The sequence below is a fragment of the Austrofundulus limnaeus genome, unplaced genomic scaffold, assembly GCF_001266775.1.
Source record: "Austrofundulus limnaeus strain Quisiro unplaced genomic scaffold, Austrofundulus_limnaeus-1.0 Scaffold1975, whole genome shotgun sequence".
NCBI lineage: Eukaryota > Metazoa > Chordata > Actinopteri > Cyprinodontiformes > Rivulidae > Austrofundulus > Austrofundulus limnaeus.
In genome coordinates this window covers 5,350-25,712 of record NW_013954377.1, presented here as the reverse complement: position 1 = coordinate 25,712, position 20,363 = coordinate 5,350, and the positions used below count along the sequence as shown (strand labels likewise).

At 40.5% G+C, this 20,363-nt stretch overlaps 3 protein-coding genes across 3 annotated transcripts; 2 read left to right on the top strand and 1 right to left on the bottom strand.

Annotated features, from left to right (window-relative positions):
- Positions 1–925: 925 nt before the first annotated feature.
- echdc1 (enoyl CoA hydratase domain containing 1) lies at positions 926–7,573 on the top strand (the record flags this gene model as incomplete). Its single annotated transcript, XM_014034114.1, is given in 6 exon segments — positions 926–976; positions 3,410–3,585; positions 3,675–3,817; positions 6,519–6,571; positions 6,675–6,755; positions 6,830–7,573. Coding segments are annotated over 6 exon segments (921 nt in total). The 3' UTR covers positions 7,248–7,573.
- A 3,062-nt stretch (positions 7,574–10,635) lies between these two features.
- Positions 10,636–16,878, bottom strand: LOC106536789 (E3 ubiquitin-protein ligase rnf146). Its single transcript, XM_014034111.1, has 3 exons — positions 16,752–16,878; positions 13,694–13,753; positions 10,636–13,523 (listed from the first exon to the last, which is right to left on the bottom strand). Exon 3 carries the CDS (start codon positions 13,509–13,511, stop codon positions 12,366–12,368), a length of 1,146 nt encoding a protein of 381 aa, XP_013889565.1. The 5' UTR covers positions 13,512–13,523; positions 13,694–13,753; positions 16,752–16,878; the 3' UTR covers positions 10,636–12,365.
- Positions 16,879–16,964: 86 nt separating this feature from the next.
- mdh2 (malate dehydrogenase 2, NAD (mitochondrial)) lies at positions 16,965–18,453 on the top strand. The gene has a single exon (XM_014034112.1). The coding sequence runs from the start codon at positions 17,077–17,079 to the stop codon at positions 18,088–18,090; it is 1,014 nt and encodes a 337-aa protein (XP_013889566.1). The 5' UTR covers positions 16,965–17,076; the 3' UTR covers positions 18,091–18,453.
- The last annotated feature ends 1,910 nt before the right edge of the window (positions 18,454–20,363 follow it).

Genomic DNA, 20,363 nt, shown 5'->3' with positions numbered 1-20,363 from the left:
AGTAATCTAGTCCAGATTTGAAGAGTGTAGGTGTTGTAGTTTTTGAGCTAGAGCAGGTTAAACACGCGCAAGGTAGTGAAAAATTAGTTGTAATATCCCTTTAGTCATTTCCCGAATCGGAAGCTAACTTCAGCTTCGTACCTGTTCAGGGTATAATCTGTCTGAATAGGAAAGAAGAATCCATTTTTAATGACTAAATGAGCAGATTGATTCACTGTAACTCATAAATAATGTATCAGCACCCAAGTTAGCAGCTTCTTGCTAATGTCCACAATGGTTGTGGAAAATTTACTGAAGCTATTCCTAACTTTTCCTAATTGAGCCACAGCTTTTGTTGTAAAGTGTAATTTATTCAATCTGCAAGCATGGAAATGAACATGGTGTTAATGCTAATGCATGGTACACCCTTACATTACTGCTAATAAATACGATGTAAACTGGACTTCACACGGAAGAACTATCGAAGCCCATTTCTGCCACCCTGATAAAAATAAATAAAACTTGTATCTCATAATTATGACTTAGCTATCTAAGTCATAATTATGAGATACAAGTTTTATTTTTTTATCAGGGTGGCGGAAATGGGCTTCCATAGATTCACTGAGGAAAATATGAGGGTTGATTAAATTAATTATATTTTGCAGAATATATTAAACTGAACAATAATGAAATATTTGGAATCTAAATGTTTTGTTGAATTGAAACTGGATCCGCTTGTTAAAACAAAGCTGTGATGTTATCTGGAAGTAAATAAATAACCTGACTAAATACTGAAACTATTCAATTTACTCCACACTACACCTCAGTCTTTTGAAAACTAATTCTTGTTCAAAATGAATGAAAATTACAAAATATTTCTGCAGCTATTGTTATTGACTTTTTAGTAAACAAACAAACAAACAAACATGTCTCTGTTGGCCAACAGGATGGTCCTCTGTGCACTGAGGAGCAGCAGCTGCTGTGGAGTGTGGAGCAGGTAATGACCTCCTGCCTACATGTCTTATCATCATGAGAACATATAAAGTCATAAATAAAGCAGCAAACAGTTTATCAGGTAAACTAATGTTCACAAAACAATAAAACAGTCATAAACCCAGAATAGTCATTAATGATTAACACAACATTTGAAGGTGTGTGTTTTGTGTTTGTCTGTGGTGCTCAGTTCCAAACAGGAAGTAACCGAGTGTATTAAAATCATTTCTCTTTACTTTATCTTAGTATCTGTTTGCACAAATGCTCTCTTCAGTACAGCCTCACACAAATCTGCTATCAGCTGTGGGACGTGAACGCAGCTTCATGTCACTGAGTTGAATCATTTTAGATTTTAAAAATGTGCTTTAGCAGTTTGTTGAAGCAGCTGCTGGAGCTGTAAGGTTACCAGTTTTTACAAGCAGAACAAACGTTAAAATAAGACAGAAGCTAAAAGAATAAAATGCACAAAAGCTGGAATTAGCAGAATAGTAGCTAAAAGCTAAATAAAAGCATAATGTTTCATATTGGAAAACCTGAAGTGATCTCAATGTATTTTTTATGGGGAATTTCATTTTAAATAAAATTAAATATTTTTGGAAAGTATATACTTTCTATCAGTTCTTACAGCGGGTAAAATAAATATTGAACACGTCAACATTTTTCTCAGTAAATATATTACTAGAGGTGCTAATAACATGAAATTTTCACCAGATGTTGGTAACAACCCAAGTGATCCATACATACAAAGAAATCAAACCATAAATGTCCAGAAATGAAGTTATTTGTAATAATGTGGAATGACACAGGGAAAAAGTATTGAACACACTTCCTGAAATTTATGTAATACTTTGTACAAAAGCCTTTGTTGTCAATGACAGCTTCAAGACGCCTCCTGTATGGAGAAACTAGTGGCATGCATTGCTCAGGTGTGATTTTGGCCCATTCTTCCACACAAACAGTCTTCAAATCTTGAAGGTTTCATGGACCTCTTCTATGAACTCTGATCTTTAGTTCTTTCCATAGATTTTCTGTTGGATTCAGGTCAGGTGATTGGCTGGGCCATTCCAGCAGCTTTAGTTTCTTTCTCTGAAACCAACTGAGAGTTTCCTTGACTTTGTGTTTGGGCTCATTGTCTTGCTGAAATGTCCAGCCACGTTTCATCTTCATCATCCTGGTAGATGGAAGCAGATTTTTATCAAGAATGTCTCTGTACATTTTTCCACTCATCCTTTCTTCAATTATTTGAAGTTTGCCAGTACCATATGCTGAAAAACAGCCCCACACCATGATGTTCCCACCTCCAAACTTCACTGTTGGTATGGTGTTTTTGGGCTGATGTGCAGTGCCATTTGACCTCCAAACATGATGTGTATTCTGGCAAACAAACAGTTCAATGTTGGTCTCATCTGACCAGACTATATTCTCCCAGTATTACACAGGCTTGTTTAAATGTTGTGCAGCAAACTTTAAAGGAGCTTCAACATGCTGTTTCTTCAGCAGTGGAGTCTTGCGTGGTGAGCGTGCATACAGGRCATGGTGGTTCAGTGCATTACTTATTGTTTTCTTTGAAACAATCGTACCTGCTAATTCCAGGTCTTTCTGAAGCTCTCCACAAGTGGTCCTTGGCTCTTGGACAACTCTTCTGATAATTCTTTTCACTCCTCTGTCAGAAATCTTGTGAGGAGCACCTGGTCGTGGTCGGTTTATGGTGAAATAATGTTCTTTCCACTTCTGAATTATGGCCCCAACAGTGCTCACTGGAACCTTCAGAAGTTTAGACATTCTTCTGTAACCGATGCCATCATTATGCTTTGCAACAATAAGGTTGTGAAGGTCTTGAGAGAGCTCTTTACTTTTACCCATCATCAGATGGTTCTTGTGTGATACCTGGCCATCATTTGGGACTGAACCAGCTGATATTAACTTGCACTGACAAGGGGCAGGCTTGCTTTCTAATTACTGAGAGAGTTCAGCTGGTGTCTTGGCTTTCCATGCCTTTTTACACCTCCCTTTCTTCATGTGTTCAATACTTTTTCCCTGTGCCATTCCACATTATTACAAATAACTTCATTTCTGGACATTTATGGTTTGATTTCTTTGTATGTATGGATCACTTGGGTTGTTACCGACATCTGGTGAAAATTTCATGTCATTAGCACCTCTAGTAATATATTTACTGAGAAAAATGGTGACATGTTAAATACTTATTTTACCTGCTGTATTTATAGTTTCAAACTGTCACAGCACTTTATTCTTGATCAAGCTGAATGGTTAAATATAGGAATAAGTAAATAACAGAAAGTGTGTGGAAGTAGTTTGATAGTAAAAATTGCTGATTCAGCAGCTTTATTTATTTATTTTGTTTACTTGAAACATATCATGTTTATAATAGTTTATAATCCCACATTTATCACACTGTTGGAATGGCTCCTTCCAGGCTGCTGCAGAGACAAGCCCGGGGCTGTGTTCACTCCAGCGTCCACAGCTTCAACCAGGATGGGATCCGAGAGAAGCTGCAGGTCTTTCCCGGCGGCTCTGTTGACCTGCTGAAGCAGGACTCTGGTGTCGCCGTGCTGACCATCAACAACCCGTCCCGCATGAACGCTTTCTCTGGTAGGGATGCTCAGCCCTTAACATTTCTGAACTGAAAGTCACCGTCTGCAGCTCATCAGAGTCCCTAACCCCACCTCACTTCCTGCCAGGCAGCATGATGGTGGATCTGGAGGAGCGGGTGACCCAGCTGGAGAACTGGGCGGATGGGAAAGGCCTCATCGTTCAGGGTGCTGCTGGAACGTTCTGCTCTGGATCCGACCTCAACGCTGTCAGAGCAATATCCAACCCACAGGTACACAGCAGAGAAACTGACTGCGGGGTTATTTTATATTTAATGTTTAAAGCCAAACTGTTCATCTGCACTGTTAGTTTGACTCATTTCTGTGTGTCTGTTTGGTCGCCTGATGTGTTAGCAAAATATCCCAGTGAATGGATTTTAATGAAACTCTCAGAAAGCAGTCATTAGATATAGTCAGGCCTATGAATGTTAACACATCAACTCATTTCTCCTCTTTTTGGCTGTAAACACACCATGATGGATTTGAAATGAAACAAACTAGAGGTGCTTTAACTGCAGACTTTTACATTTGCATCCAAATCAGATGAACGATGTATGAATTACAACAGCTTGTAGATAAGCCTCCCACTTTATAAAGGAGACACATCATGTGTTTCGCAGTGTGCTTAGGATCAGCATCCATCTGCAGTGTGAAGGGCTGACCATTGAGTTCTGAAGCACTGGGCTGAATATGAGCAGATAATACTGCCTGAATCACTTCAGAATTCATCCTGCTGCTTTTGTCAGCATCACATCATCAATGGACACAAAGGAACCAGTTCCATTAGCAGCCATACATGCCCACACCATGACACTACCAGCACCATGCTTCACTGATGAGGTGGTTTGTTTTGGATCATGAGCAGTTCCTTCCTTCTCCATACTCTTCTCTTCCCATCACTCTGGTTTAAGTTGATGTTTGTCTCATCGGTCCATAGGATGTTGTTCCAGAACTAGAAAGACTTTTTTTTGTACGTTGTTTGGTGACTCTAATCTGGCCTGTTTTCGGGGCTCACCAATGGTTTACATCAGTCGTTCCCAAACTTTTTAGATGGATGGATGGATGGATTCATGGATAAATCATTTTATTACTTAAAGAATCCATTCTAGACCAGTGGTTCCCAAACTTTTTATCTTCTGACCCACAAAATATCCATGGCAAAAACTTGTGACCCCAAATATTACTGGTCTGAGTACACAAACTTTGTTAATAACCCTAAAACAAAGGCTACACAAATATAAATACTTATTTATACTTATTTTGTGTTTTTGTAATAATTATAGGGAAAATATTGCATCACCAATTATTTTATTACACTTCAAAGTGATTTCTGAAGTGCAGTGGTTCCCAAACGTTTCAGCTTTTGACCCACAAAATAACAGTAGCAGAGACCTGTGCCCACAACTATTTTTGAATGATAAATATTTGTATCAGGTCAACTAAACATGGGCATAGTAACAATATGTATTATTCTACATTCATACATTTTAGGCAACTAAGGCAAAAATGTAATTAATTTAGAAAATCTTTTCAGGACCCCACCTTGATGTTTCAGGACCCCACTTTGGGTCCCGACCCCAACTTTGGGAACCACTGGTTTACATCATGTGGTGAACCCTCTGTATTCACACTGGTGAAGTCTTCTCTTGTTTGATGACTTTGACACACACGCACACCTAGTTCCTGGAGAGTGTTTTGATCTGGTTTATAAGAACATTTAAAACTGGTGATTTGGCCACACCCACACTTTTTACTGTTTCTGATGTGTTTGTTTTGATTTTTCAGCCTGATGACGACTTGCTGAGAGTGACAGCTCTTTGGATCTAAGGTTGAGAGTTGACAGCAACTGATTCCACATGCACGCTCCACACTTGAAATGAACTCTAGACTTTTTATTTACTCATTTTAAATGAGTTAACGAGGGAACAACACACACCTGGCCAAGTCTGCAGTTAAAGCACATCATTTTGGTTTCATTTCGTATACACTGTTGTGGTGTTTACAGCTAAAAAGGTGAGAATTGTGTCGATGGCCCAGTATTTAAAGATCTGACAGTAGATCTACGAATGATTCCCTTTTAAAGTGACCCAAACTCAAGACGGCCACAACAGCTTATCAGTATTAGCCAACACAAAAAGGCTGTATTGAGTCAGATTTACAGGAACTGAGCTGAAAGTTTTGTGTTTCATCCCCACCGCACAATCAGACCACTAATCATCAAGGTTTGACTAAAGCAACTTTAACTCTATTTTTTAGATGACTTAATTTTTTTAGCCACTTCAGTAGAAAACATAACACAATGTATATTATTTTCTTCATCATCAGTGACTTTTATTTTTATTTTTTAGCCACTTCAGTAGAAAACATAACATATATTAGTTTCTTCATCATCTGTGACTTTTTAATTTTTTAGCCACTTCAGTAGAAAACATAACATATATTAGTTTCTTCATCATCTGTGACTTTTTAATTTTTTAGCCACTTCAGTAGAAAACATAACATATATTAGTTTCTTCATCATCTGTGACTTTTTAATTTTTTAGCCACTTCAGTAGAAAACATAACGTAATGTAAATTAGTTTCTTCATCATCAGTGACTTTTTAATTTTTTAGCCACTTCAGTAGAAAACATAACGCAATGTATATTATTTTCTTCATCATCAGTGACTTTTTTAAAAAAAATTTTAGCCACTTCAGTAGAAAACGATGTAATGTATATTAGTTTCTTCATCATCTGTGACTTTTTTTGGAATACTATAGAAAAGAAGAACAAGAAAAAGGGAAAAATATACTGGAAAAGATTGAAAGAGAGGTTAGAAAGTATGTGAAATGTACACCAAGGAAACACAAGACAACTTAATTAAAAACTCAGGTAGCTGGTGATTCCTGCAAAGAACACTGGATTTTAGTGAAATGACTTGTTTTCTTTTGTAGGATGGGATGAAAATGTGTATGTTCATGCAGGATGCTCTTACAAGGCTGCTCAGGTAATCACTCGTTTTTATTTTTTGTCTAAATGTTCTGCCTTGTAAAGAGTTTGAATGTAGCAGCTGTATTGCAGCGTGCTGACAGATGGTTCTCTGTGTGCAGGCTGCCTCTTGTTTCTGTTGCTTTGGTGGAGGGGAAAGCTTTGGGAGGAGGTGCTGAGCTCCTTACTGCCTGTGATTTCAGGTAATTTACATCCCGTTTCCTCTGGCTGCTCATAACCCAGCATGCTAACCGCCATCTGCCTCTCTCTCACACAGATTAATGACATCAGGCAGTTTGATCCAGTTTGTCCACAAACACATGGGTCTGGTCCCAGGCTGGGGCGGCGCTGCTCGACTCGTCCGCATCGTCGGAAGCCAGAATGCTCTGAAGCTGCTCGGCGGCGCCGTGAAGGTGGACTCTAAGCTCGGCTGTGACATCGGACTCACAGACGGGGTCCTGGAGGACGACCAGGAAGTGACGGGTGTGGGCACCTCCCTGCAGCGGGCCGAGAGCTGGCTCAGCCGCTACGTCGAAGGACCCGCTCCGGTCATCCGGGCCGCGAAGAGAGTGGTGCTGTCGGGGAGGGAGCTGCCTTTGACGGAGGCTCTGAGGATGGAGAAGGACGTGTTTGGGACAGTGTGGGGCGCTCCAGCCAATCTGCAGGCCCTGGCCAGCAAGTCCAAACACAGATGATTGGGTTACATCAGCCGAGACGTGATGAAGCTTCAAACAGACTCAGAACATTGTTGCTGGACTGAAACCCGTTTTAAATAATTTGATGTTTAATTTTGTGTCTTTAATGTGGACTGTTTAATCTGTTTTAATAGTTGGATTAATCTGTCAGTTTATTGCTTTAGGCTCACAGGCTCACAGATTGTTGTGTATAAATCCTGTTAGCACCGGAGCCGAGACACAAACACAACGAGACTCATGATGCTGCAAAAATGCAGAGCTGTGGTGTGATACATTTAAATAAACAAAGTTACGCTCCGTACATTTACATCACGGTGCAACACAGATAGGCGTGGAGAAAATCTGTGAAGGAAAAATGCTTTCAGGAATATTTAATTTATTAATTAACAAAGCAAAGAGAGTGCACAGTCCGACTGCAGCTGCTCTACTTTAACCTGGAGGAGCTCAGCAGGTGTGCATGTTGCAAACATCTTGGAGACTTAATCACAGTTCTCACTGGATGTTTCTGTCTGTATGTGACCCCGAAAACAAACTCTGTGACTCTGAGATCAGGACTCTCTAGGTCGTGTCAAACTCGAGGCCGTGGGCCAACTGTGGCCTGCGAGTGCTTCAGAGATGTTTTAAAAGTCTTAGAAATAAGCAAATGCTGCTTTAGAGCCAGCAATGACCATAAACTACATCTCCCATAATGATTATTAATGACTATTGTTGATTATTTTACCTGTGAAATGATGGTATCCTACCACTAGGTGGTCTAATATCTGCCAGCTGGTGAAAGTTGTGGTTTCTCTGCATGGAATACCACATAGAGCTCAGGTGTTGTTGGTTAGCGGTGCTCAGCTGTGGCTATAAGATGAGGAACTCTTCATGTTTAGTCCAAGTCAAATACTAAACATTGAGGTTAGTGTTGTAGTCATGACCACCTAAGCCGAGACCAAGTCAAGACCAAGACCACAGTGTCTCGAGACTGAGGCAAGACCAAGACTTTTAGAGTTTGGACCAAGACCAGATTAAAAAAAAGTGCCCTATAAGATGGAGTATTCTGTACACATGTACAGTGGGGGGGTATTTAGTCTCTCATGGTTGAGGTCTTAACTATGATGTCCATCACAGGTCTCTCTCATCTTTTTAAGTAGGAGAACTTGAACTATTGGTGCTGACTAAATACTTTTCCCCCACTTTAGCTAACTTAATATGTAGAGCTAATACTGACAAAATCTTTGTGTGAGGGCAGAGGAAAGAATTTTACTACAGAGGCAGATAATGTTAGTGACAATAAAAGTTTAAATTTGTCTCATTGTCTCTGAAAGTGAAGCACTGCAGAATTTGCAAGTTGCTGTACGGTTTCTCCTGGTTGTTGTTTTACAATGATATTATTTATGAATAATGTTGCCAATTTTTTTACTTAAAACTTTGAAGACATCTTTTACCGTTCCCAGAGAACCACGGTTCATTTTCTGGGAGTGCTGTGTGCGAGTGATGGAGGGTATGGATGGTGACAGTCGGTAACAAAAACACAAACAGCAATGAGTCAGGTTTGGATTTGAATCAGTAGCTACATTTTAAATCCAATGAAAGCAAGAATGTTAACAAATAAATTGGAAAATAAATTGGCTATTTAGTGATGTTTCCACAGTTCACTGGTCTTGAAATAAAATTCAGAGTCCTCAATGTCCGAGACCGAGACAAGACCGAGTACAAATGCTGTCGAGTCCAAGACAAGACCAAGACCATCAAAAAGTGGTCTTGAGACCGGTCTTGAGACCAAGACCGGTTTCAAGTACTACAACACTAATTGAGGTTAACAGCTGGCTCTTTGAGGGCCACCATAATGCTCCTGTGGCCCTCAGTGAAAATGAGTTTGACCCCCCTGGCCATACCAGGACTTCCTGCTTTTAGTTTAAGGACACTTGCTGCATCTTTGACTTGCTGTCCTGTTGCAGATATAATTTAGGACTAACCAGACACCTCCCTCCCTGCGTGATGCGTTATTAATGAAACACAGCCCGTTGCAGGAAGTCTCCCATCATGCACCTGTTACCTGCAGACTCTGCAGCATTTCAAACAAACTGCCTTTGGCTACAAATGGTCCCCATTTTGCCCCAGTTTAGTGCACATGCTACCATGTTTCTACACACTAGTTGAAGTGTGTTTGGATCATGGGCTTATTTCTGATTGAAGGTTTGACTTTTTGGCTGCAGTTCCTCTACAGATGGGTGATTGTGGGTCTAACAGGTTTCTGATAGTTCTGCTGGACATGTGATGTCTAAAAGAAGTATGCATAGTGCATCCAGTCCTCACTGTTTTTGTGCTTCTTAAAAAAAAACTTCAACAGCAAATATCTGTTTTAAAATCTTTGCCTGAGAGACGTCGCTGATCCAGTTGAACTGCTTTGGGTCGTGTTGCTGCCACTGTTTGACCTTTGACTGTCCTCCTCAGCCTCACCTTAGTGTTGACTGTTCCTTGTCCTGTTTTAAACCTTCACATCTGTTTCAGTTGGTGATTTTAGTTTTCAGTTTGCTGTCATTGTTAAATCAAACACCTGACTAGAATCCTACAAAATTCCTAATTTTGTGAAGGATTATCGAGAATTAAAGCTGTATTAAAGGGTAAAAGTGGTTACATCAAAAAAATGAACTTGTTTTAGACATGTTTGTTGTTAGCTCACTTTGCGTTTTATAAACTGATACAAATAATCTGAGAAATGTTTTACTTCATTGCCCAAACCTGTTATTTTTTAAAGCATTTTGCGTCACATCTCAAATTTGCCTTTGTGTTCGTAAACTATGTACTGTTAGTGTTCAGTTCAGATTTACCTCCCTCATTAAATTGCATCAGCAGAACAAGAAGCTTTTGACAAATGAACTTGTCTTCGTCCTTGACCGTGTGACGATGGTACTGATTAGATCACTCCAGCCTGAATCCACCCAAAGGAGCCAGAGTCTGAGGCAGAACAGTAACAAGGTATCGGCAGCTGTGGAACAATCAAATGTAGCTGAAAGTATTTAAAAATGCAGGTCAGAGGAGCAGATCCTGCAGGTTCCTCAACTTTCCTAACATCAAATTTACTCCTTGGCTTTCATTAGTGGAAGATTTAATTTTTAGCATTCTGCACTTTAACCAAATCAAGTCGTTTAAAAATCCTTTTTGAACACAAGTTTCAGTATTAAGGCTCATTTTGCAACACACCCAAATCCAAGCATTATACAAGCAGATATGCACCAGATGAAAGAATTAGAGGACAAATCCTCTTTATCTCGTGTTCTCCTTCTAAAGGTCATGTTTCCTGTTGAAAACCCAGCTGGAGTGTTAATACCTGCTGTGGTCAAAATATCAATCACCTGATGGGAACACAAGTTTCTTTACAGACAAAAAATGACCACAAATATATTATCTGAGGAGGATGAAATGAAAAAGTTTATTCTTAAATTACAAACAAGTAACAAGACAAGAAAAAAAAAAACGTTTAAGCCAAACTGGTTACACAAACTTTATTCTTCAGATTGGAAAGTCAAAAAGCCGATGAGATAATATAAAAATATTACTTAAAACTTCTGCAGGATGTCCAAATAGCAATGGTGTTTTTTTCTCCCTCAGATGTTATGTGATCAGATTTACCACCATAAGAAATACACAAAACAAAATACATTTATTCAAACTGAAAAAACAAAACAAAACTGTTTTTATCAGTCTGCCAACCAGAAATGTCTAAACAACCCTCTTCAAAACACACACAAGTCACAAAACTTTAGATACATTTGAGATTTCTTCACTCAGTACAATAAGAACATTAAGGAAGCTGCAGACGCTTCAGTTGCTATTAAATGAAAAAAAAAAAAAAAAACACTAATTCACATTTTAACGCCAATTCTTTAAGGCTGGGTAAAGTTAAAATAAATCAGATATGTACTCCAGATGTGCACAATTATCAGTCTGAACTAAATGTGGCATTTCCAAAATTAAATCTGAAACTAAACCAAGCGGACAGTCTTGTGACCTGTGGGCTTTTAAATGACTAGTTGACCTTTAACCACAAACCCAGCTTTAAAGCATATGCAGGCCGTTTTTTGCTTCCTGCCTTCCTGCATCCGTAAAGAAAGGTTGAATTCCTTGAAGCACAACTTGCTCTGAAATTATTAAAAGTTTTCGTTTAAGAAAATCTGACTGTAACGCTTAAAAATAAAGACGTGAAGAAAATGGATGAAGTAGGATGGAGACGAGTTACCTCGAAGTGGTGAGAGTCAGATGACCTGAGCTCCAGTTAGCTGAGAAAAATTCAAATTGTAGATTAAAACGATGCAGCCGTTCCAAAATCCAGACTCTGTTCCATTTCCAGGATTTGACTCTGAATTATGCCTGTTTTCACTGCAAGTCACAAATCTGACCAGGACTCCCAGAAGCCCCTCTGGGGTACTGGATGTAAACCCAAAAGCTACGCTTAGTAGAAACAAATCAGAAACATTTACATTGTCGCTCCTACTTCTCTGGAGTTTAAAATGAACGCAATGAACTCAAATCAAGCAGAGTGACACGACTGAGCCCTAGAAGACGTGTTAGCCTTTTACTTGCTTGACGATGCTGAAAATATAATTATTTGTGGATTATCGTTAGGGGTGCACTGATAAATCAGCCTCGATTTCCTTCATTTTGGGTGGTCGGCCGATACATGAGAGGCTGATCTCATATACCATCGCAAAGGTCTGAAAATCAGCCACTGTCCCGTTTTGCTCTGCTGTGAGGGAGGGCTGTTGTCCAGTTAAAACAAGTTTGTAATATTTTAAGGGTTCAGTTCTACGTTTCTGAATAAAATCCAATTGGAACATTGAAGATGTATTGTGACCTTATAACACCTGACCCATAATCATGATGCGTAAGTCTGTTTGCTAAGCTGCACTTTGTCTTTCAGCTTCTGTGAGCTGATTGCATCATCCAGATCAACGCGAATCAGAAAGCACCAAAACCAAAATGCGGTCCTGCTCGTGTAGAAATGAGTGTTTCTCTTGTAGCAAACAGTCCTCCCACATCAGACGTGTGACTGAGTGAAGACCAGCGTAAAGTCAGGAATAAATTAATGGACTGGAACGTAGCCACTGGGTGTTGATGGTGGTAACGGTCACCTCACACTTCAGTCACTGTACACTGGCCGTCGGGCATTCTGGACCGCCCGCTGCTGCTGGACGACGGCGGGGAAGAGGCCGACTCTGCATGGGGCTGGGCTCTGTCCTCTGGAGACAGTCTTTGTCTCCGCGGCCAGTCCTCCCAATGCTCTATGGGATCCCCGTCTCCCCCCTCCTCCTCTTCCTCCTCGTCGTCGCTCCAGTCTCCAGAACCAGACTCGTCCACGGAGGTGTGAGGGTCCGAAGACCTGGAGGGGGACGTCTCCTCCTCCCCATCCTCGCCCTCTCCTTCCCCAGCTTCGGACCGTTCGTGAGAAGGCGGAGGTCTGGGGCTGATTTGCAGCTGGGAGAGAGCGTCCTCGAGAGAGGGGCTGGAGCTCGGGCCAGGCTGACCCCCGAGGGAAGTGGGAGGCTGGGCGCTGGCTGAGGGGGCCGCGTCGGTCGAGGGGACGACTGTAACCTGTTGCTGTGCTCCTGCTGTGGACGTATCTGCCCCGTCTGCAAAGTTTCCACGACTTGCTGGCCCCAGAGCCCCAGCAACCGCCTCAGCGTCCAGCCGCAGTCCAGCCACGCCTTTCTTTGGAATATCCAAAACGTCCCTCTTCATCTTTCGCCTGCGGCCGTGCTCGTTACGCCTGTACTGCACCATGTTCTCCAAGTCCGCCACGTACAGAAACCCAGCAATCAGCATTTCTGCCGTCTTCTTGCCCTTTGAGAAAGCGTCCTCCAGCTCGCGGCTGGTCCGCTCATCGTACTGCCACCAGCCGTTGCGGCCCTCGTAATACCAAGCGTGATCGCTTGCTGCCCCGCCCCGACCTCCCGCCGATGCTTTTAGCTCCTCCGGAGACAGAAGGGTGGGCCTTTCCAAGAAATCATCCGGCACTTCCTGTCTGCAGAGAGCGCAGCGCTTGCTCTGCCAGGACGCTCCCTTCACACACAGGAAGCAGAAGACGTGATGGCACGGCAGCTGGACCGGGTGGACACAGCTCTGCAGACAGATGGCACACTCTGGCACTGATAAAGCTGGGGATGAGCTGCTGGAGCCAGAGCATGACGATTCTGCGCTGTTCCCACTTCCGCCGCCGCTGCCCTTCTTACTGGATGGAAGTGAGTTAACAGAGTGGTCCACCTCTCCACAACTAGCCATCCTGAAGAAGTACTGAAAGAAAGGGAATAACTATTTATATAACATGAGCATGTATTTTACCTGTTTGTTTAAGAACAAAATGAGAATAAATTCTGTTGCAATTTTAATCAAACAGAAACTAAACTATACAGAAAACATAAATACACAGATCACTTTCACACAAGACACACAGAGATACTTACTCAAAGTTACTTTAATGCTGATGAATCATTAGGAAAGCTTCTGAACCCTCAAACCTCCTGCTGTAAAAATGAATCAAACAGTTAATGACATTTTTTTTAATTTTATTTGTTTCTAATGAATCAAACTTTGTTGTCATTTTATAAATGCTTCTTCTGTATGTTATCATCAAGCTTTCTGAGGGATCTTCCAAGTTTTCTATTTAGACTTTGGCTGCTTTTCACTTATTTTCACTACAGTATAGGGTTGGGCATAATCGTATCGTGTGCAATTAATCGTCAGAAAAACATTAATCGATTACTTTTTGGCACTTGATGATTAATACGATTAATGCCACCAGTGTTCCTCTCTGCTTCAAATACGACAAACATTAAAAATAAAGTTTTATAATTTATTTATCTTTCAACACAATTTTAAATATGATCTATAGCCTGAAATCTGTAATTTTCACACAATTTGGAACAATTTTTTTCAAAGATCAAATCTTTCCCACTGAATTGGTCATGTGACTATAAAATAAGGGTGTCCATGGACTCCAGGGGATTAATCATCAAATTAATTGTTATCGGCTAAATACCACAATTAATCATGATTAATTTTTTTGCCAATATTGCCCAACCCTACTCCAGTAGTGGATTATTTTCAGAATTTGTTTTTGTTTGTTAAGACAAGTATCTGCAACCCATGAATCATTAAAGTGCATAAATGTTGTTAAAACACGACAGACAACTTAAAATAGATGTTTAGGCAGTGTCACCAGTAGGCTGTCACAACGACGTCACAATTTGGTCCCATTTGTTTCTACTAAATCAATGCAAAAATACCAACACAAGCGTGTAAATCACCAGATTTGTCGCAATACAATATTGAATCGATTTGTTTGGATGAGGATGTGTTTTCTCCATCTCACAAAGCCTGTCATGATAAGATTTTGATTCAATTCAGAAGTCTGCGATTTATTTAATGCAATCATATTCCCATCAAGTGTTAGATGGGAATAGTCAAATAACAACTTTCACATTTACTTTTAAAAAATGTGAAAGCTGCTTTACACGCATTAAACTCAATTGAGAGGGAAATTGTTGACATTACTTGGTTTTAAATCCAATACGTTTTTTTGTGTAAGATATCGATTAGGGCTGCCACAATTAATTGATTAATCGGCGACTAATCGATTATTAAAATAATCGATGACTAATTTAATAAATCGATTAATCGTATTCTTTTTTTTTTGTTGTTCTTTACTTTGTTTTTCTCTCCAAACTGCTTTGACACCTTCCACTGCCACATCTGCCTTTCTGTCCTTGACACACATGCACAGTAGTGGTAACTGGGGTTAGGGCCGTCACCTCACAGCAAGGTCCCAGGTTTCCTTGTGTCCTGGGGCCTTTCTGTGTAAAGTTTGCATGCTAACCTCGTGCACATGTGGGTTTTCTCCCACAGAACAAAATAAAAAAAAATGCTTATTAGGTTATTTAGTAATGATGAATGTTTGTCTCAATCTATGATGAACATTAGGGCTGTGTATTGGCAAGAATTTGGCGATATGACATATCATAACGGAGGGGTCACGATACGATATATCCCGATATATTGCAATACTGTAAGCAAGGAGATATATTGTGATACATTGCGATTTTTTTTGTCCAAAAAATTCTATTAAATAAAACCCTCTTACTGAAAAAAAAAATGCTAATGTTTACTTACAATGCTTATATTTTCTCCTACAATGCTAATGCTACCCCTGGCGCTCAAGAGGTAGAGGAGCCAAATGGCTGGCTCCCTGCTGCCAACTAGTGGTCAGAGGCTGAACTACAACATAAAAATGAATGGCTGGCAAGAAGGTTGACATTTTAATCCTTAATTAAAAATCGATACAGGGCTTTAGAATATCGATACAGTATCGGGAAATGAAATATCGCGATATTTCAGTGTATCGATATTTTCTTAGACCCCTAATGAACATGTGACCAATCCAGGGTGTACCCCTCCTCTCACACTATGACCACCAGCTTTCTGGTAACTCAGAAAGGAAAAGCAGATAAAAAAAATGGATGGATGATGATTCCTGCAGAGCTATTAGCTGAAAATTTACCACAATCATATGAAGAACATCGTATATTTCAGGTCTCACGTCAGGTCTTTATTTTTCCTGCTCATTAAAACACAGATTTCACTTACTGTGAATCTGCTAGGGTGCAACTTTTTCTTTTGTCCTCCATCTGTTCACTTTATTCATTGAGTTTCTAAAACAAGCTCATTGTTCCACACACTGAACAATATGTATGAGGACAGAAAAAAATAAAAAATAAAACAAAAACCGTGTAGGACAGAAGCCAAAGCTCAAATTAAAGATCTGAAAAACCCTCAGAAAACCTGAACTACTGAATCACTTTGAAAGCTTACATAAAAGTCTGATTTCCCTCAAAGCATGAAGACATTAGAAGCAGTTAAAATGTTGGAAAAAAAGGAAACTATAAGCACAATGATGAAGTATTAAGGTACATCTTATGTTATTATTTACAGACAGTAAATAATAGTATATTTACAGTACGACGTTTAAAAGAAAAACTGAGCACACGTGAAATCTGAGAGTTTATTTGAGAAACAAAGGGAAGCTGTGTTAACCTGCAACAATCACTGTGACTTTGTGCTGACTTGACCTAGCTGTCCTTATTTTGAGGCACGATAGAAACATCTATAATGATCAGATATACAACAGAACTAGACATAATAACATTAGTTATCTTGACTTAATAGTAACGTTTTTTAAATATGTTTTAACAAATGTTAAATACAAAGGAAAACCTAAGACAACTACTATTACGGTGTGAAGCACAAAAGTCACATTTAAAGCGCCACTGGTTCATTTCTCGACAGAAAAGCCTTTAAAACAATGGAACATGTTGTTTCTGTCTAAATCTGGGCTGGGCTAAGTGCTGCGCTCTGGCTCCAGAAAGTAGACGGGGTTCATTTGACGGCGCTAGCTTAAATTAGCGGGGCGACATAAACAAAGAGAAAATAGTCTCGACACACACGTTACATCGATTGAATACTAACCATATCTTTAAATCTGTCCGTGCTGGTCTGCTGCACTGTTCCAACTCGAGCTGCAGTACAAATTTACGATGCTAAAACACCCACTGCCAATGTTAGCTGGCTTTGTTTTCCTCAGAAAGAGAAGCAGGGGGATAAAGGGGTCGACGTAACGGTACGTGCTTACGTCAGTAGACGGCGTGTCGTACGACCTTTTCTTGACGCATGACAAATCCGTACTAGTCTTCCTGTTCGCTCGTGGGTAGAGGACGTTGGTGTCACAAAGGAGAGCGGCTCCCGAGGAGTTTTAATATTATTTTGTAGTTAAACTACGTAAATAAGAAACAAGATGTTTTCCCGTGCGGTGAGACCTACCGTGAGCCTCGCTCGGAGCCTGTCCACGTCTTCGCGGCGTAACACCAAGGTGGCGGTGCTCGGAGCTTCAGGCGGCATAGGCCAGCCGCTGTCCCTGCTCCTTAAGAACAGCCCCCTGGTGAGTCGCCTCAACTTGTATGATATTGCCCACACGCCCGGAGTGGCCGCAGATCTCAGCCACATTGAGACGAGGGCCCAGGTGACCGGTTTCTTAGGCCCCGACCAGCTCGGCGCCGCTCTGCAGGGCTGCAAAGTGGTTGTTATCCCCGCCGGCGTGCCCAGGAAACCGGGCATGACCCGCGACGACCTCTTCAACACCAACGCCACCATCGTAGCCACCTTGGTCGACGCCTGCGCCCGCAACTGCCCCGAGGCCATGATCTGCATCATCGCCAACCCCGTGAACTCCACCATCCCCATTACGTCCGAGGTCCTGAAGAAGCATGGCGTGTACAACCCCAACAGAGTGTTCGGCGTCACAACCTTGGACATTGTCAGAGCCAACACCTTCGTGGCAGAGCTCAAAGGTCTGGATCCAGCTCGGGTCAACGTGCCAGTTATTGGTGGCCACGCAGGGAAGACCATTATCCCCCTGATTTCTCAGTGTGCACCTAAAGTTGAGTTTCCTCCTGATCAGCTGGCCGCCCTGACCGAAAGAATACAGGAAGCCGGCACAGAGGTGGTTAAAGCCAAGGCAGGAGCAGGATCCGCCACCCTCTCCATGGCCTATGCAGGCGCCCGCTTCACCTTCTCCCTCCTGGATGCCATGAATGGAAAGGAAGGTGTGGTGGAGTGCTCCTTTGTCAGGTCTGAGGAGACGGTGTGCAAGTACTTCTCCACACCGATCCTGCTGGGGAAGAACGGCATCGAGAAGAACCTCGGTCTGGGCACTCTGTCCGACTTCGAGCAGAAGCTGGTGGCCAATTGCATCGACGAGCTGCAGGCCTCCATCAAGAAAGGCGAGGACTTTGTGGCCAACATGAAATGAGCAGGAGCCACGGAATCGAAGTGATGGAGAATATGTCTGGTCTTAAAGCATCAGAATAATTTAAGATCTGTCAGTGTTTCCTCTTCTTTGTTTTGTCAGTAGAATCATCTTTTTGTTATTTAATTTTGAGCTTTTTGAACATGGCTTTATTTTGTGAATGTAACATGTCTGTGGGTGTACTGTGACTTGTCTAATTTTATTTGCAGATCTTTAATTTAGAAAGTCATCTGTATTCATAGCTGTCTGAAGATTTTTCTGCTAAGTGAACAAGGAGGAAATACTGTCTGCCTGCTGATGTGAAAAGCGGTTATTGTTTCAGATAAGAAAATATTCACTCCACCAATAAACAATTTAGCTTCTGGATGTTTTCTTTTTTTTATTCTGCAGAACAAATACTGATAGGTATGGAAGCCCATTTCTGCCACCCTTATAAAAAAATAAAACTTGTATCTCATAATTATGACTTAGCTATCTGATAATTATGAGGTAGTATCTCATAAGGGCTCTAGAAAGGTGACCAAATGTTTAAAGTCAGTCATCTTAAAACTACAATAAAACAAATGTGAACATTCATTATTACTAAATGCTTTTTACAGTAAAGTCCAATACGTTAATTTGATCATACATGTCATTTTTCAATAACTAAAGTTATTTACCTTTATTGTAGACTTGTTAATGGAAAACCAAATAACTAGTTTTAACTTCAGAATGAAAGTGATGCATACTGTAAAATCACTATAAACAAAATAGTGATAAAATATAGACGTGCTACAGACAAAATATCTTTGTTTCTCAAAGGTCATAATAACCTGATAAGAAACTGACTGCAGTTTGTAAATGTACATCAGTTTCACTTTAACCCAGGTATTAGCTGGAAACTTTTACATTAAAGTAATTACAGAAAAATCTGAACACCATTCAAGAATAAAAGCTGATTATAAGTTAAAGCCTCAGCATTCCTTGAAAACACACTTTATAAAAGCTTTAAACGTATTAATTTATAAAAGATGGCAGTTGTAGACATTTTGTTCAAACCTATAATGTTGCGTCACATAATATTTTAAGATCTCACAGCACTCCAAGTATGTGTTGAGGATGACTCTCAGCTATCACATCAAACTTTAGCTCAATATTTGCAAATTTGACTAAATTATAGCTATTTTTATGTTGGCTAACGAGGCCATTTTGATTTTGATTGACTACAAAAGTTATTTAGTTCGATACAGGTTGATTATGTTCTGTAATTTTCACAAAACTTTGTCAAGTGGTTCATGAGGCATTTTGCAACAGAATGTATTTCCTTAGATCTRTTGGCTGTGGTGGCTATCTTAAACTGGTTTGGCTCAAAACTTAATCAGCTGTAGAGGAGCATCCAGTGATTATTTCCTGAAGTTTTGGTCAAAATTGAGATATTTTGCTAACTGGCAACATTAACTCCAAATAGGTGTTGGCAAAATGTTTAACAAAGATGTAGTACAATCTGTGAGCACACTGAGTCTGTGTTGGAAAGCAGTCTCAGCTCATACCAAACTAAATTTGAGTTGAATCTGTAAACTTTATTTTTTAACCCGTTTTTGTGTTTTCTAAGGCCTGTTAGGTTTAGAGACCAGGCCAGGTTTGGGTCTAGGATTTTTCTGAGTAATGGGTCTTCAAGGGGCCACAATATTCATAGAGGGGCCAAGCATTTGTTCAGCATCCTTGCACACATAAGGTGTCTACATTTAACCAGTCACACATGTTCAAACACTTGTAATTTAAAATAGGGCTTGCACAGTAAAGTTTACTTATCAATTTGACATGTATTTTTACTGTACACAGATAAAATACTCTGAAATTTACAGCATGAGAGAAAGTCCAACACCGTATGTCACTTGAAAGACTTTGCAGGATTGTTCAAATTTTCTTATGAAGAGAGGAAGACTTCTGTCAGTTTGATTCATGCTGCACTTTCCTATTTGACTCATTAGCGCCTCTAGTGTTTAGACCTGGAACTGCATCCAGCATCATCGCTCTCAGACAAATGACAGATAAGAGACAGGACTTTGGAGGGCTAATCAGACCCTGAAAGAGATATTTCCTTTCATTGACTGACTAATAAAATGTGTCCGGAGCAACAAAATATACTGTAACTGTGATTATGAATTGGTGGCCCGTGGGCTACTTTAAGTTTGGTGAAGGGGTGGTTTCCAGCCAATGGAGGTAGCATTGTAAAACTAAAAAATACAGTATATGGTGAATTTAAACATTTGTGCCAACAAGAGTATATATATATA

Excerpts from the sequence above, each read along its gene's own strand:
- LOC106536789 (XM_014034111.1), bottom strand. The coding sequence starts at position 13,511 with ATGGCTAGTTGTGGAGAGGTGGACCACTCTGTTAACTCACTTCCATCC.
- mdh2 (XM_014034112.1), top strand. The coding sequence starts at position 17,077 with ATGTTTTCCCGTGCGGTGAGACCTACCGTGAGCCTCGCTCGGAGCCTG.